Below are 15,277 nucleotides of genomic sequence, written 5' to 3'. Positions count from 1 at the left end.
CGCTCTAGGTTTCAGAAACTCAAAAAAAAAGCATGTCTTTGCCAAAACAAATGCTGAATCAACACTGACATGCTGTAAGGACCGAGAAATCAATGATTTTAGGAACTACGGTTAAGGCTTCACCGCGCATGAATAAAAAAAAAACCTCCCTAACGAGACCATAGTCCAACTGTTGCAGAGACAGTAGGTCGAGTGAGACTTGACGACAATGATCCCCTTTGACGACAATGATCCCCTTTGACGACGCTTGGAGAATGGGAACGAAGTTAATGAAACTCAACAAAAATCTAATTTGCAATAACAAGTCTGATTGAAAAACTTAAAAATTGTCAGCTTTGATTAACAATAAAAGAATAGGAAGCTCAAGTAGAAATTAATGCATATTTGATAATCTAAATTCTCCTAGACATTTTTTCGTTCCCGATTAAAAAGTGTTTCGGAGTTTCTATTTTACATCAAACTAGCTATGGCGGACAATCCGGCCGATCCTTTTGGAAGTGGATCTTTATTTGACGAATTTGATCGAGAAAGACCCGAAACGGCCCCTTATCTTTTGGGCAATGATGAGAGCATAAGTAGTAACAACGATACAACTGAAAATAATGCTACAAGTAGTCAGCACAAACTCTTTACTGACTCCTCGAGTGAGGGTTCAGACTCCGAAATCGAAAATGGAAAGCAAAAATCTAAAAATAGAACAACAACAAGAGGTCCAAATGCCAGTAGTAACTACGCTGCCAAGGAAGGTGATTCTGACATGGATGATGATGGGAATGCGTCCCAGAATGGAACCAAAAATAATGTGAAGGAGTGTGAAGTCCTTGAAATGAAAGATAGGATTTCTGATCTTGAACAAATTGATATCCTTTAAAAAAATTGAGACCGAGGATACTGATAGGCCTAGCTAAGTCAGTGGGTCAGTGGCGATTTGGCCGTTACCAGAGGTGCACCTCTGGAAATGGTAACTGATGTCCTTATTCTGATTGATTGACTTACATCATAACTTGTCGGAGAGATCAGATTCAGTTGATTAGGATTCGCTAGCAACTTTTGAAAAGACCGTCTATGCAAGGACACGAGTCTCAGGTTGTCCTATTTGATCTACATTCCCCAGTCCCACTTCATTTCCAGTATTTTTTCTTAACAATTGTCACTAGGAAGACTTGCAAGAGAAAATAAACTGATAGATTCCACAAGGTAAGGTTTTTTGTCAGTTCTCCTAGTGACTGTCTTGCAAACGCTGAGAAGATCAGTTTTCTATCATCTTTAGATTCATTCTATCGTCTGATGTATTCAATAAAAAAGTTTTGGCTCATCTCTCTCATAAGAGTTGCCATGTTTTAGCTGTTAATATGTCACACACCACATTTGTCTTCGCCTTCTACTTCTAGATATCAAGTTGATGAAGCTCCAGGACTCCAGGTCATCTACATGAACAGTTCATTTGGACGGTAAGAACACTTTCTTCTACCTTTGACCCTTGATGTCTGGTTGTCCAATGGACTGTTGCTTTACCAAACAGTTTATTGCTGAATTTTGAACGATTTGGTTGTTTCATTCCAGGAAATATAAAGAAGATATCGAAAGATTTATTGCAGAACTTGTCGAAAAAGATAAAAGTGATCCAGACAGTCTACCAAGAATCCATCCTCTGGTGAGTTGTTCCATGTGTACGAACCTCTATGGCAACACTTCAACATAGTTTGCATCATGATTTGATGTTGTAAATCTTTAAGAGATCTTTCAAGAAATTAAAATATCTTGTGACAATGATAAATATTGACTTAATGTTTTCATGTAAAAAATATGACCGTTTGTCTATCACAGTATTTTTGTTTCTCAGACTCTTCTGCAAATATATAACTTCTACATTGTATACGATTTCAGCCAAGTTCAATATGTTTGGCAGATAAGAAAAAAGACGTTATGGACTCGTCGACGTACGACTGTGTTCGTGAACATCACACGGTAAGCTGATTATGAGTAATATGAAATCTTTTAATCTTACATCAGTTAAAATGTTGTGCTGTAATGGAAAAAGACCAAAGTTTCCATAGTTTTTCCTTCTGTGTTTTTCAGGTGCTTGGCTGCTCTCAGTTCTACAGTGAATACATCCAGGACACGATGGGCTGGCCTCTAGTCAACCACACACCTGCCCTCACTGATGGATGGGAGACACCTGTGTATCCTTTTCATGGACCTCTATTATTGATTTGATTCAAAGCAATCCTTCAGGCTTTCAGATGTGCTGCATGGGTTAAGCCTACTGGCACTTTGAATCCTCAGGCTTAGGAGTAGGACATCTCAGGATTTTGGACAGCAGAGCTGAGTTTTCGATTCTGCCCATTCAATGTATTTTCCTTTACAGATCAACTTCAGTTATGACCAAATCTTTGCTGAAGCTTTACCTATTGAAGAAGTGGAGGGAGATAAACCAGCCCAAAAACAGAAGCGGTAAGGAGACTTGACCCTTAAAATCGCTTAATGTGTGTTATTGAACTCAGTGAGGCCTGATCACTGGCAGTGGCTGGCCCAAGTTGAACATGTACTTGTTTTTAGACACTGGTTTATTATATGAAAATATCAATGGTTTGTGTGTAATATGCCTTGTTTGATTTGTTCCAGAGTGGTGAACAAACCTATGTGCTTCAACTGCGGTGGTGAACATGTTATGAGAGATTGTAAAGAGAAGAAGGATTATGCCAAGATCAATGCAAAAAGAGCTGAGTTCATGGGGAAATCTCTCAATTCTCAAAATAGTTCCAAGAAGTAGGTCTCAGTTGTAACATTTCTTTTTCTCTTTTGTACTACTACATGTTTTGCATGTCAATCATTTCCAGTCCTGTTTGAATTTGGAGGATGACTAAGCTATGTGAACCATCATCCAAAGTCCATGGTTCCTGTGAGAATGCTGAGCATGTCTACTGAGGGACTGGGTATAAGGATCATTTTGACACCGTTTTCAATGTACATCTGAACTGAAAATTCAAGAACTTTAGCATTCTTTGTATCTAACTGATCAATTTTGTTTTTTCAGCCGCTATCACATCGAAGATGACCCAAGATTTGCTAAATATAAAGCAGGAACCATTAGGTATATAATCCTTTAATCATTCTACAATGAAAGTTTGCTCTTTGAAAGTGCATATTTTACAGTCCGTGGCTCTGGTCCTGAACATTTCAACTCATTGCACTGAGCCCCAATCTACATTAGAATGAGGCTTCTCTGGCCATTGATACCCAAACTTTTACCAAACTTCTACTCTGTTGAAACTGTTTTCAAACTTACACCGAAATGCAAGGCAGTTCGCAACTCTTTGACCCCCTCTCGGCCTCTAGATGACCGTCAGTTTACGTTGTGGTATCTGATCTGATTATTACTAATCGATTGTTTTTGTTCCTATAGTAACGAGCTGCGAGAAGCAATGGGTCTGCGCGAGAACCAGTTACCACCATACATATATCAGATGCGAGTTCATGGCTACCCACCTGGTCATTTATTTGATGCGAAGGTCGAAGGATCGGGAATTTGCTTGTTTGACAGACATGGCAGAGGTATGTGAATGACTTGATGTGTATTCGAAATACCTTGATTGTTGATTTCTCAGTTTGTGGTGACAGAGCAGTCCTGTGAGAGTTCAGGACACTGTTTGACCTGACAGAACATCCTTATCATTTGTGATGCACATAGGAGGCAAAGCACTTTGAAGTCACTTGTGCCAAGGGGTAGTGACTGTATAAGACATCACATGCATGGATAGATTCTGATCCATAGCAACTTGTTTCAATGTGGTTTGGCTGTTACTGGTTCATAGAGACTGTTTCTGTTGCTGACTTTCAGAGGTATCCAATGAAGGCGAGAGTTTAGAAGAAGGTGAGGTCAACACGACTGTTGTGAAGGATACGTACAACTTGGAGAAGATCGTTGAATATCCTGGCTTCAATGTGGGCCTCCCTGAAGGAGCTTATGATGTAAGTTGATATTGGAAATCTGTCATGTTGGTCAAGTGCCCCAAGAATTCCCTGATTAAACTGATAATTTCTGGTTTAACATACATTTGATCAGTACTGTACATGTTTCTATCACAGAGGATGATACTACTGCTGTGTGTCTCATTCATCTCATGAACGTTTGATTTACTTTGCTTCTCAGGACTACCGCAAATACAACTTCCCGCCCATGCAAGATTTCCAATTGAAAACCCGGCTTGAAGAAATTATGGGCTCAGACATGTTCAAACGGCAATCAGAACAAGAAGGAGGTGGACGCAAAAAGAAGATGAAAGTAGACACTTCTGGTCGTGAAGAACTGGACATGGATATAGAATCTGGTAAGTTACACCTCGACAATAGTTTTCCCTAGGATGATCTTCTTTGAAATTGAAAAGTAGTAGTGTTTCTTAAAATGTTGTCGTTGTAGCTTCCTCAGTGAGCATGGAGGACCTATTTTACTTTTTCTGTGTTTTCATTTGAGTTGCCTGGACATACCAGTACATGTATTCCTGTTAATGACCTTGAATGCTTTGTGTGTATAGTGTAGCGCCTTTTCCTTTCCCAACAGGTTTGGAATGTAGCAGTAGTCTCTCCCTAGCATCTCCTCAACAAGTGGGACTCAAACTAACACCAAGCCAAGTTACTAACTTCTCCTCAAGCTCAATAACTAACCTAGATTCCCATGAACATGCAACCCCTAACACAGTGAATCCTGCATGTACTAACCAAAGCCTTCCCAGTCCCGTGGCTCCAGTTGAAACATGTGCTTCCATCCCAAAGGCAATCAGGTCTCCATGCAGTGACAGCGTTGCTTCACCCCCTGATCATTCCAAATCTGTATTTAAACCAATATCACTTAGCAGCCAATCATCAAATGACCGGTCTGTGATTGAAGAAAAGCTGTTTGGGCATCTTGGCTTGTCCTATTGTCTAGACCTCCTTGAGTTCACACCAAAACATATGTCCACTTCTACTGACTTCTTTGATTTGGTGGTCTGTCACCTCCGGGAAGATTTGAGTGGGCGGCCATCAGAGGAGGATGGATCGTCATCAAGCTCTGCTGGTGAATCACCGGAGGCTTACAGTCCGACTCAGGACTGTCTAAGTGGCGATAGTTCAGGAGTCTACAGTCCAACACAGAATGTAGAGTCTCTCGTTCAGAATACTCCTTTGGTCTGCAACTCAAATCCTAGTCTGAGTTCACTTGGTGTTGCAATTTACAGTCCAACACAAAGTTTGGAGTCTCTTGTTCAGAATACTCCTTTACGGAGCCCATGTAGCCCTTCCTTCAGTGTTTCCCAGTGTTTCAGGAATATCACATGTGCATCTACATACAGCCCGTCTAGTCCTTCCACCATTGCCTCAGACCACGAATGTTCCAAAACTTGTCCATTTGTCAAGTCTGTGGATGTCAAAGCTAATGACAAGCAAGGAGATAAGAAGAGGAAACAAATCTGTGCTGAGGATAAACGTAAAAAGACTCCAGGGTACGTCAAGAAGAAGAAGAAAAGAGCAGTCCACTACAGAAACTTGCCTCCACCTTCTGATTCATTTGTGGTTCAGAGTGATACCGTTGGTATCTACAAGCCGAAAATAACAAGTACAGGATTTGTGTTACCTGCTCCACCTAGGTCACCTCTGACCTTAACGGAGATCGACTTTACTCCTTTTGGGTCAGATTACTTCCGGCTTCAAGTCAATGATGTCGAGAATACTGCTTCATCTGTGAACTCGGAGTTCAACATCTCCACGCCTTCCTGGTCTCCTCTTAGCTCCACTCCCACCGAGGGCAGTCCTGGTGGTGAGTATTTGAAATGGCGCATAAGCGATGATGAAAGTGACAAATCACAGGACAGCGTAATTCAGTGGACATTTAATGATTGTCTCCATGATTCTACCGACTCTGATGTTGTTTTTGTTGAAGAACCCATTCCTGTTGTTAGTACCCCAAAGATCGGGGACCGTGCTTGTCCTATTTTCTTGAGTGATGAGGAATGTAGCCCAGATCCTCCCTCAGCAGCGGTTAGCCTTACCAATACATCGGAGAGCAATCTGGAAATTTATCCATCAGGTTCTTTTCTTGGCAGAATTGTGGCCACAAGTACTTGTCCTGTTGCCACTCTAGATTCCACTCAGGAAAAAGTGGTCATTGACTTGAATAAAGTGGGCATGCATTCCAAAAATCCTCTACCATGTGAGTCACAAATTGTGGGATCTGTCCAAGAAGACTTGCTGTTAGCTCATCGTGGACCTGTACCTCATCAAGATGGAACAGAACACAGAGATAGCAACAACACACCACCAGTACCTCAACAGTTACTTCCACCTGAAAAGTATTCAAGTTCATCTTCTTGTGGTTCTTTGTTCTTCCATGATGATTGCACTGTTGGCTGCTACAGCCCCAACTCATTCCCAGATTCTGAATTGGATCATTCAACCCTGCCTTTGCCTCCTTTCCGTTTCACTGATCCTGAGGCTCTCCCAGCTCAGCCTACACAAGCCTCAGAGGCAGCGCTACAAGTCCGGGGCAACCAACCAGATATCTTTCCATCAGATTCCCTGGATATTGTGAAGTGTAGCACTTGTAATGAGTCATGGTGTTGGAGTTCTTTGTTTGATTGTGATGACTCTGATGTTGTCCTGAAAGCCCCCAGCAGGTACTCAAGTGCCTCTTCTCTGGGTTCTTTGATATTTAAGGATGACTGTACCGTTGGCAGGTACAGCCCAACATCCTTCTCAGATGCTGATTCTCAAGCCACCAGTGATCCTTTGAGAGAGGGTGATATTGATGGTGTGGAAAGTAGACCGATTAGGAGAGTGGATGTTGAGATATTAGGGGTCTCCATCGGTGTTGGAACTACAGATGTTGAAGTACAGAGAGAAGTTACAATGATGGCCTATCCAACAGACACGGCTTTGATGAAACACCAATCCACGGAAACTGCTCGTCAGGTCAAGAAGGAAGTTATTGAATCGATTGATGTAGAAGCAGTAGAAGAGAGGAGACGAGCACCTCCAAATGATTTGGAAAGAGTTGATGATGTCTTTAAATTGGAGAATGATGTTGTAGTTGTGGAGAAGATTGAACCTGTCACCGGTAAAGTGAAGCAAGAGTTGGGAACTTTTGATGCTGCAGTTGTCCAAGAAAGGGTACTAAAAACTGTTCCGGGTAAGGTCAAACAAGAATGTGAGGCAACCCAAGTCATCCAGACCGATCAAGTTAAGAAGGAAATACTTAAGAATTACTCTGCAACTGTACCAGCAGGAGACCTGGAGAGTAGAGGGAGAAATGTTCCAAGAGCCAGAATTAAGAATGAAAGTTGTGATTCTAAAAGGCCTTCACCAATTCAGGCTTATGTAGCACATCATAGCAGCGATGCTGCAAGTCAAGTTCAAAGTGGAGAGTCAACTGATCAAAGTAGTAGTACTGCTGGTTTCCCAACCTCACCCAGTGTTGCAGCAAGGAATAGCCCGAGTGCTCTTGGTCACAATTTGGCTGCGAATACTACTTCTATTCTTCAAGAGTTGTATGCCAAACAGACAGCCATGACTTTAAAAGACCTTACCAGGGCCATTAATATTGCTCAGAGGTTGGAAGAAAATGAAATCCAACATATTCTGGTCAATCAACCAGAGTCTAATTCACAGCAGATGCAAAACTCTTCACAGGAGGAGCAGAGGAGGGTTGAGATGTTAAGGCTACTTACCAGTATTCCATCTCTGCCTCCTCCGCCTCTTCCGCCTCCTCTACCTCCTCCACTTCCATGGATACCCTCACATTGGATTGAATCTCAAGACCAGTTTGCTATTGAGTATCCAGTATTAGATCTTGGTCATGGGCATCGGTTGAACATATCACTGGATGAGGAGACAGAGAATGAAACGATTCAGCTCCCGGACTCCACCACCTTTACTGATCCTCCTTGTAGTGCCTCTCCCCCACTTCTGACTGGTCTCATTAACCAGTCCAACTCCTTTCCTACATCTCAGGCATGTGCCACTTCTGGACGGCAACTTGACCAGTCACGTTACTTATCATCTTTGAGCAGGAGAGGTTTGAGTGGACCTGACTCAATTCAAGGAGGTTCCTTGCATCATTGTTATGAACTGCAGGATATCCAAAATGTTGTTGAACCAGGTCATGTGTGGGAGACTGAGATGTGTCACACACCCAAGCCTGGTCACTCTGTAACTTATCCTTCAGATGCATCACAGTATTGCTCATTGTCAGCTTCTCCACAGGCAGTTGAACCATTCAGTAGAGGGACATTTCACAGTTCTGGTCCCAAACGCTCTGTGTTTGACACAAGAGTTTCACTTGCAGATGGTGCTTTTCATTGCCTTCAATTTTCATCCTATCCTGTTCAGACCACTGCATATACTGCGACCAATCCACTACGATCAACAGCTCATCCTTGGGAAGCCACAGCCCATCCTCCAGAAGTGACAACCCACCCGCTAGGAGTGACAGCCCATCTACCAGGAGTGACAGCCCATCTACCAGGAGTGACAGCCCATCTACCAGGAGTGACAGCCCATCTACCAGGAGTGACAGCCCATCCGTTAGAAGTGACAGCACATCTGCAAGGAGCAACACCCCATGCACTAGGAGCAAGACCCCATCCACCAAGAAGTCCCAATTCGGCCACTGAGTACATGTGGGGACTTCCGCTTGATTGAAAATGTGTTCATGCTGACGTGCATTATGCTGTTGCTCAGGTGAAGGAGGGACTTCTTCTCCATACAAATCCTGTATTCTCCAACTTTGACCTGGTTTTCCTGCCTCCCCAGTATTTTGATTTCTGTAGTCTGTACTCTCCTGCCACGTGATATTTTATCCTTGCAGTGCTCATTCAGTTATTTTGTTCTTTTATGTCACTTTTTCCCACCTAATATTTTGTTGCTTTCCAGTCGTTTATTTCCTTCAGAACCTGATTTTCCCACATTTAGTTTTGCAGACCCTGCTTTTGCCACCTGATTATTTTGTTTTCCATGCTGTTATACTAACTCTGCACATTTGCCCACTCACAGGAGAAGAATCGGGAGACATCAAGATTGAGGTGAGAATAGAAAACAAATACATGGCCAAAGTAAAAAATGACAGCATTTCAAGTTTGCAGTCGTCGAGAAACGCTTCGTCTGCTTCTCTGGAAGATCTCGAACATCAGCGTGAGCTTCTCTTGCGTCAAATGGAGGACACCGATGACTCTCAAGATACGCAGCCATTGGATGGAAGCCAGGGGGAGGGCGAGGAATCTGACATCACTGATGTACCATCTCCATCAACACCACAACGCAGTAGTGTACAAAGCTCAAACAGTTTTATATCATTTAGTACGCCAAGGAGTATGTCAATATCAAGGGAGTTTGGTACACCCCTTGGTTTCGATTCTGATCAACCTTTGCCGGCTCCTGAAAAGTTTTCCTCGAACATTACTGAACATATTCCTTATGAGAACTTACCAAATGCTACTGGCATGTTTGAGAAGATGCAGAACGTTGTCAAGAAAGTGAGAGACAAATATAAAACATTCTTCTCATGAGTACTCCTGTTTGGAATTGTCAAGGGCCAATGAAAGGGAGACTATAGGCTAGAGCCAGGAAGTGAGTCTGATTACTGTACGTGGTTGTTATCACAAAGTCAGTCAGACCAAGTTCCACAACTGTATTTTAGTCACCTTGAGACCACCAGTTGGACCTCCTAGATCCTGCCTATAGGCCCCCTTTACTGAGGACAGAGGCCTGTTAACAACTTTTTCAAGAACCTTGGTATATCTTCTCAAATGAGTGGTTCTGAAATGCATTGCATCTGTTCAGGCGTTAGTTCTCTGGTTCTCTTTGACGAACATGTACAATGGGATGGATGGGAACCGAGGATTGTGACGTAACAGACAGTTGCCACTTGGTTGGATGTGCTTGAAGGTAAGTTGTTTTAACTTCAGTCGAGACACATCAAGAGATTAGCACCTGTTCAGGAGGAGTAATAGTCATACATGTTGTTGTTTGGGCCCGGTTAGGTTAGTCACCAACTTGGCATTAACTTGACCTTTGCAAGCTCATTAGACTTGAGTTAATACCAAGTTGGTGACTGGTGAATGCCAAGTTGCCGGGACTAGAAATATTTGATGTCAGTGCAGCTTAAAAAGTTATTGAGGGTAGTAAAACCAGAGTTGCATTTGGGTTCTATGATGGCCTCCCTTTAAAATTGTTGCCTTGTATCAAATTTGTATTCGATGTTGTCAGGCATAAAGAAGAATGTTAAATACACTTTTACCAGGAAAGAAAATTTGAGGAATTTTAAGTTAGTCATGCACATTCACACTTGAATAAAGTGGAATGTGTATGTGTGAGATATTGCCTATTGTATTCTTTGTGGAAAGGTTAAATAAACAATATAGCTTTTATTTATTTGTTTTAACTTCTCTAAATTGGAGTCCTTCCTGAAAATATGAGGGGTTCTTACTGCAACTTGGCCAGTTGTGATGGAGGGAGTGAACACGAACAACTCGGATTATGTTCTCCAGGATCTTCTATGCTAGTTGTAGAGTGGCCGTGAACGTACTCAACAACCTAAACATGGCACGAAGTGTGCTGTATTGTTCAATGTCACGCCAAGAAAGTCTTGAACTTTGTGCAAAATAGTGGCCATCTTGAAATGATCCTCATAAAGAATGATTGCAGGAGGTGCAAAGACACTTCAGGCAACCACGAGTAGATGGTATGTGCTGGTAGTGCTGTGTACCATTCAATTATGGTATAATTATGTAAAACTCATGTGAGTGAGAAGGCTGCTATAGTGGCACCCTTCCTCAGCGGGGTCGTTCGCAATTCACACCCAGTGAAACCCTTTATTAATGTCTTCGGCCAAGCCCACGGCGGATGTGGAATTGGGTCGTGAAATCCCCAATGTCTTCGGCAAATCCCGCGGCGGATGTGGAATTGTGCCGTGAAACCCCACAATTTCCCGGACGCCGGGCCAAATGTCCAATTTACACGCACCCACTAAAATTGTCTCATGTGGCAGAGACAGTAGGTCGAGTGAGACTTTGTCATAATGATCGCCATTGACGACGCTTGGAGAATGGGAACCCCAATATCTTCGGCCAAGCCCACGGCGGATGTGGAATTGGGTCTATCGTGCGTAACAACAGAATTGTGAAATTCGTATTTTTATGAGAAATGAACCTTCAAATACCTTTAATTTCCTCTTTTCACGGACCAAAAGCACTAATTACGTTATCCTGAATGGTATCTACAATGTGTTTTAATGAATATGAACCTCAATTGATAGAATATAGTGTTTCTGTTATTCGAGATAGGTCGTTTAAATCGTCATGTTTTTCTTTTGTACTTGTCAACAACCACCACACCATGCATTACCACATGCTCGTACATGTGCATTCACAGTTTTCTGTGTGATTAGTCTCTGGTCTCAGCTCAAGCTATTTTCTTATAGTGTTCCTTTAACTCCTGCGCAATATTCTCCCTTTAACAAATACACGACCTTTGATTGACATAATTGCACAATCGGAGGGCATCACTGGCACTGCCATCAGCAGCAGACAAAAGATCATGTGGTCGCATTTTGATTTTGATCTTGCTATGCTTGCTGGGTGCAGTTCCTATGGTTACGGTTTTGAAACATCATGTCTGACTGGTGCAATTGTGTCTTTTTATCAACACAACCAAATCTTACATTTTTTGAAAACGTTCAGATACATTTTTCCAACAAGCTATACAACCAGAATTTGCAAGTGTTCTGTTATTCTTCTATTTTAGGTGGCTATTGAAGATGATCATGATGTTGTAACGACTGTGTCTGTGGTGCATCACTGTCGTCTGCCCTACTCAGTCCAGTGGATTGCTGATCTCTAATTCTGTTTAGAGTGGCTCGCAACATTTGACCAGCTAGCTTTGAAAAAAAGTCATGGAGCCAATCAGAAATGGCAGTCCAATGGGATTTCCAAGTGGCTCGCCTGGCATGCGTGAAGGATGTGTTGATTCATCAATCGGACGGGATATAACAGATTCAGCTGGTCCTATGACTCTACACCCTGCACTGCCTTTTGGAGGTTTGACGGGGTTGGCACCACAGGGAACTACAATACCACTGGAAACATTTGCTTTCTCATCATTATACTCGTCAGCAATGAACACTTCTAACAAGGGCATTGAGAGTTTTCCACACTTGTCATCGATGTATTCTGCTGGTACCACTTCCAGTCGGCCAATATCTTGTCCAACAAATGCTGGTGGACCTGGGAGATCCTTCTCACAAGTCATAGGCAGTGGATATTCCCCTCAGTCTGTCTTGCATCAGGGGTTTGAAATGAATGCTGTTGGTTCTAACATGCCTGTTAGATTGAGTTCATCCCCCAACAACTTTTCCTCTACAAACCACACACAAACTGGCAGTTGTTTCTCACAGTCAAATTCTTCTGGCAAGACCAATCCGACGGGAACCAGTGTCCTGTGGGGTTCAGGTATGAATCCCTATAACAGTCAAGGATACAGTGGTGACCAGACGTTAGCAAACAGAATTGCTAATTCCTTGTCCAAGTACAGGAGTGTTCCAATCAAGAGGAAATCAGATGCTGACCTTGGGTAAGTGAAATGACCATCTTACTGACACTTTTGAGCTATGCAAATTAATTGACAAATGGTTTAATGCCTGTCTGATATTGATGTCACAGAAAAAGCCGCTTGGAAGAAATGCCAATGTTTTCACTTGCAACGCCTTGTGAAAATTATGTTTTTGTCTGTGTTATTTCAGTTCTCCAATGAAAGTCTACCTAAGTGAAAAAAAGATGGCTGCCCGCATGCAAAACTTGACTATTAGCGACAACAAACGGCCGGTTCCCTTATCGATGAAAGAAATAGAGGATAGGTGTGTATTGTCAGGATTTAGGGCTTAGAGCAAAGTTTGAGAAGTCTGGCAAATTTCACAGTTTGCAGTACATGTATGTCTGCGGGCATACTTGCCCCTGATATGGTAGAAGTTGTTAAGATGTCTTCCTTCTGTTTGATTGCTTGTGGTCACCATATTCTTCTATTCACTTTAGGCTGTCATCAGATGATGAAGATAATGATGTCGTTGATGATAAGGATCATCATATAAAGCTCTCCAAGGATTTGAAAGACAAACTCAGGAAACAGGCGAAGGATGAGATTCTGCCAAAGTCGATCCTTGAAAACATGTAAGTTGAGTGAATTTGCAGCCCAAGATCCATGGATCATGGCATAAGACTAGTAGGCCCCTAAATGCTTTTACTGAAAACTTCCTGTACACTAGGCCTTTCTAACTGAAGTAAACACATTTGCTAGTCTATATTTGTATCTCTTGGGTACTTTGGCCCCTTCCCCTAATGTGCATGGCAAATGTTCGAGTAGCGGCCCAATAGTACTGAGCACCTCATTTGGTTGTGATTTGCTGTTTTACTCCAGTGTGTTTCAGTTTATACCAAGTGTACCTCATCCCAATGTCCATCTTGTTCTCTTGTAGTGCCGCCTTATCTTGCAAACCTAGTATGGAGATAGTTCTGTGGAAACCACCAGGTGGCCTCCTGTCTGATTTTCTAGTGAAACCATCAGTGGAGGCAGAGTCAACTGAAGAATCGACGCCTCACATATCATCAGAGTGAGTTTTCAATTTCAAATGATCTCTTACTGTGTCCTTGTTTATAGTTGATTCCATCATCATTCTATATAAACTTACCACAAACTTGATGTTATAACTTCCATGTTTCAGGCGTACACAGAGTGCAGACATGTCCATGGATGCGTCTGATGAGGTGCTTCCCGATTCCAATGGCGGATCAAAAACAATCTGGGTGATGCCAGAAACTCTGGTGCCACAAGCAGGGGCTTCACCAGCCAGCCTAGCCCAACCACTCGGGTTTGGTCAGCCCGCAGATATGAGCATGGCAGCTATGGATGCGAGAGCAGTGCTGGCTGGTGTGCAGCCTGGATCCATGGCAGCTATGAATTTGTTAGCGATGCCCTCTGTAGGTACAGCGCAAGGTTCTGTAGCATTTATGACTGACACATTAGGTGCAAACATGAGTTCAGCTGCAACTGCTGCAGTTCCTCATCCACCTGTTGCACCCATTTCAGTTCAGCATCAGTTTCTAGAGGATAATAATAATGTTATTTCACAGCAAGACTTGTTTGATGCACTTGATGACGAGATGGACTTATGATCAGTGACGTTCTTCATTTGTAAATACATTTGTTTGGATCGTATGTGTAATCTAGTAATAGGATGTGAAAACTTTAATGACTAAGGGGATTCACCAATCAGTGTGGTTCCAATATATATGTGCTATGTGCTTATAACTAGGTGTTCTATAAACTTTTGGCAAGGCCAAAGACTGCCAGGTGAAAACGTCGTTTGCGTTTCAACCGACATGTATCAAAGTTTCTCAGTGTTTTTGTTGACAACGTACGCGTATGCCACGATATCTGGAGAACTTCCTCGCTGCTGTGTGTTCAGGTTACAAAGGTTTCAGTACTTTTGTTGTAACTTGATAATAGTTGTAAATGATCCTAGTAACTTTGATTGCACTCAAGACAGCCTCACCTAGCAACTTTTCAACTGGATGTGTGGTCAACATAGCAATTGGCCTGCATACTTCATGTTACTAAAAGCAATCCGAGATTGTGACGTGAATTGTGGTCAGATCTGTTCAACCAAATCATACAAAGATTCAAGAAACCAACCCAGTGTAATGTTTATTCTGATATTGACTGGCTGGCACATGTAGATAAATGTTTGTATATTCTGTAATCCTACCTACATGTAGTCAATGTCACACTGCCAGTGTTGGTGCAGCACTGTCACAATGAGTGGAGAGCTTCAAGGGGGGGGGGGGGAGTTTGTCCACATCTTAACTTGGTTACAACCGTACACATGTATCGATTTGACAAGATTTTTGATGGGTGTTTGTAGTTCAGGTTCTTAAAATGTGTAACCTTCAAAATCAATGTGTGATGCTTTTTGCTCAAGGACTCCCCTCTAATTATCTCAGCATGTGATGTTTTGTGGTTCTTCTTGCATATTTGTATTGTGCTTGCCTCTTTTGTATGGTTTGAGGAATCACTCTGTAGTTAGAAATAAAAACAAACAAATCCAAAATTATTATATCATGAAATTTTCAACGTTTCTTCAAAAAATGAATGGCTAATTGGACCTCTTAACATGTTTAGCAGACTTGACAATGCAGCAGTGTATTCTCACAACAAAATTACTATTGAGAAATTGGAAACATTTTGTATGATTCTGCCA

General features: G+C 42.2%; 2 protein-coding genes across 3 annotated transcripts; both read left to right on the top strand.

Annotated features, from left to right (window-relative positions):
• The first annotated feature begins 448 nt into the window (after window positions 1–448).
• Window positions 449–10,397, top strand: LOC135483380 (zinc finger CCHC domain-containing protein 8-like). The gene is made up of 13 exons (XM_064764234.1): window positions 449–860; window positions 1,155–1,197; window positions 1,392–1,451; window positions 1,564–1,654; window positions 1,888–1,968; window positions 2,080–2,183; window positions 2,380–2,454; window positions 2,626–2,769; window positions 3,038–3,094; window positions 3,407–3,555; window positions 3,842–3,972; window positions 4,154–4,331; window positions 9,025–10,397. Exons 1-13 carry the CDS (start codon window positions 467–469, stop codon window positions 9,534–9,536), a joined length of 2,019 nt encoding a protein of 672 aa, XP_064620304.1. The 5' UTR covers window positions 449–466; the 3' UTR covers window positions 9,537–10,397.
• A 738-nt stretch (window positions 10,398–11,135) lies between these two features.
• Window positions 11,136–15,099, top strand: LOC135483379 (uncharacterized). Of its 2 annotated transcripts, XM_064764232.1 has the most exons (6): window positions 11,136–11,241; window positions 11,773–12,597; window positions 12,767–12,880; window positions 13,056–13,190; window positions 13,496–13,630; window positions 13,742–15,099. In XM_064764232.1, the coding sequence occupies exons 2-6, from the start codon at window positions 11,921–11,923 to the stop codon at window positions 14,190–14,192; spliced, it is 1,512 nt and encodes a 503-aa protein (XP_064620302.1). In that variant the 5' UTR covers window positions 11,136–11,241; window positions 11,773–11,920; the 3' UTR covers window positions 14,193–15,099. The 2 variants fall into 2 exon arrangements, with proteins under 2 accessions (XP_064620302.1, XP_064620303.1); XM_064764233.1 differs by lacking the exon at window positions 13,496–13,630.
• Window positions 15,100–15,277: the final 178 nt, after the last annotated feature.

The sequence above is a fragment of the Lineus longissimus genome, chromosome 2, assembly GCF_910592395.1.
Source record: "Lineus longissimus chromosome 2, tnLinLong1.2, whole genome shotgun sequence".
Lineage (NCBI taxonomy): Eukaryota > Metazoa > Nemertea > Pilidiophora > Heteronemertea > Lineidae > Lineus > Lineus longissimus.
Note: the sequence above shows the minus strand (reverse complement) of the source record. Positions and strands in the feature narration are given on the sequence as shown.

Excerpts from the sequence above, each read along its gene's own strand:
- LOC135483380 (XM_064764234.1), top strand. The coding sequence starts at position 467 with ATGGCGGACAATCCGGCCGATCCTTTTGGAAGTGGATCTTTATTTGAC. Across the intron at positions 1,969-2,079 it reads GTGTTCGTGAACATCACACG|GTGCTTGGCTGCTCTCAGTT; the intron begins GTAAGCTGATTA and ends TGTGTTTTTCAG. Across the intron at positions 3,556-3,841 it reads GTTTGACAGACATGGCAGAG|AGGTATCCAATGAAGGCGAG; the intron begins GTATGTGAATGA and ends GCTGACTTTCAG.
- LOC135483379 (XM_064764232.1), top strand. The coding sequence starts at position 11,921 with ATGGAGCCAATCAGAAATGGCAGTCCAATGGGATTTCCAAGTGGCTCG. Across the intron at positions 13,191-13,495 it reads AAGTCGATCCTTGAAAACAT|TGCCGCCTTATCTTGCAAAC; the intron begins GTAAGTTGAGTG and ends GTTCTCTTGTAG. Across the intron at positions 13,631-13,741 it reads ACGCCTCACATATCATCAGA|GCGTACACAGAGTGCAGACA; the intron begins GTGAGTTTTCAA and ends TCCATGTTTCAG.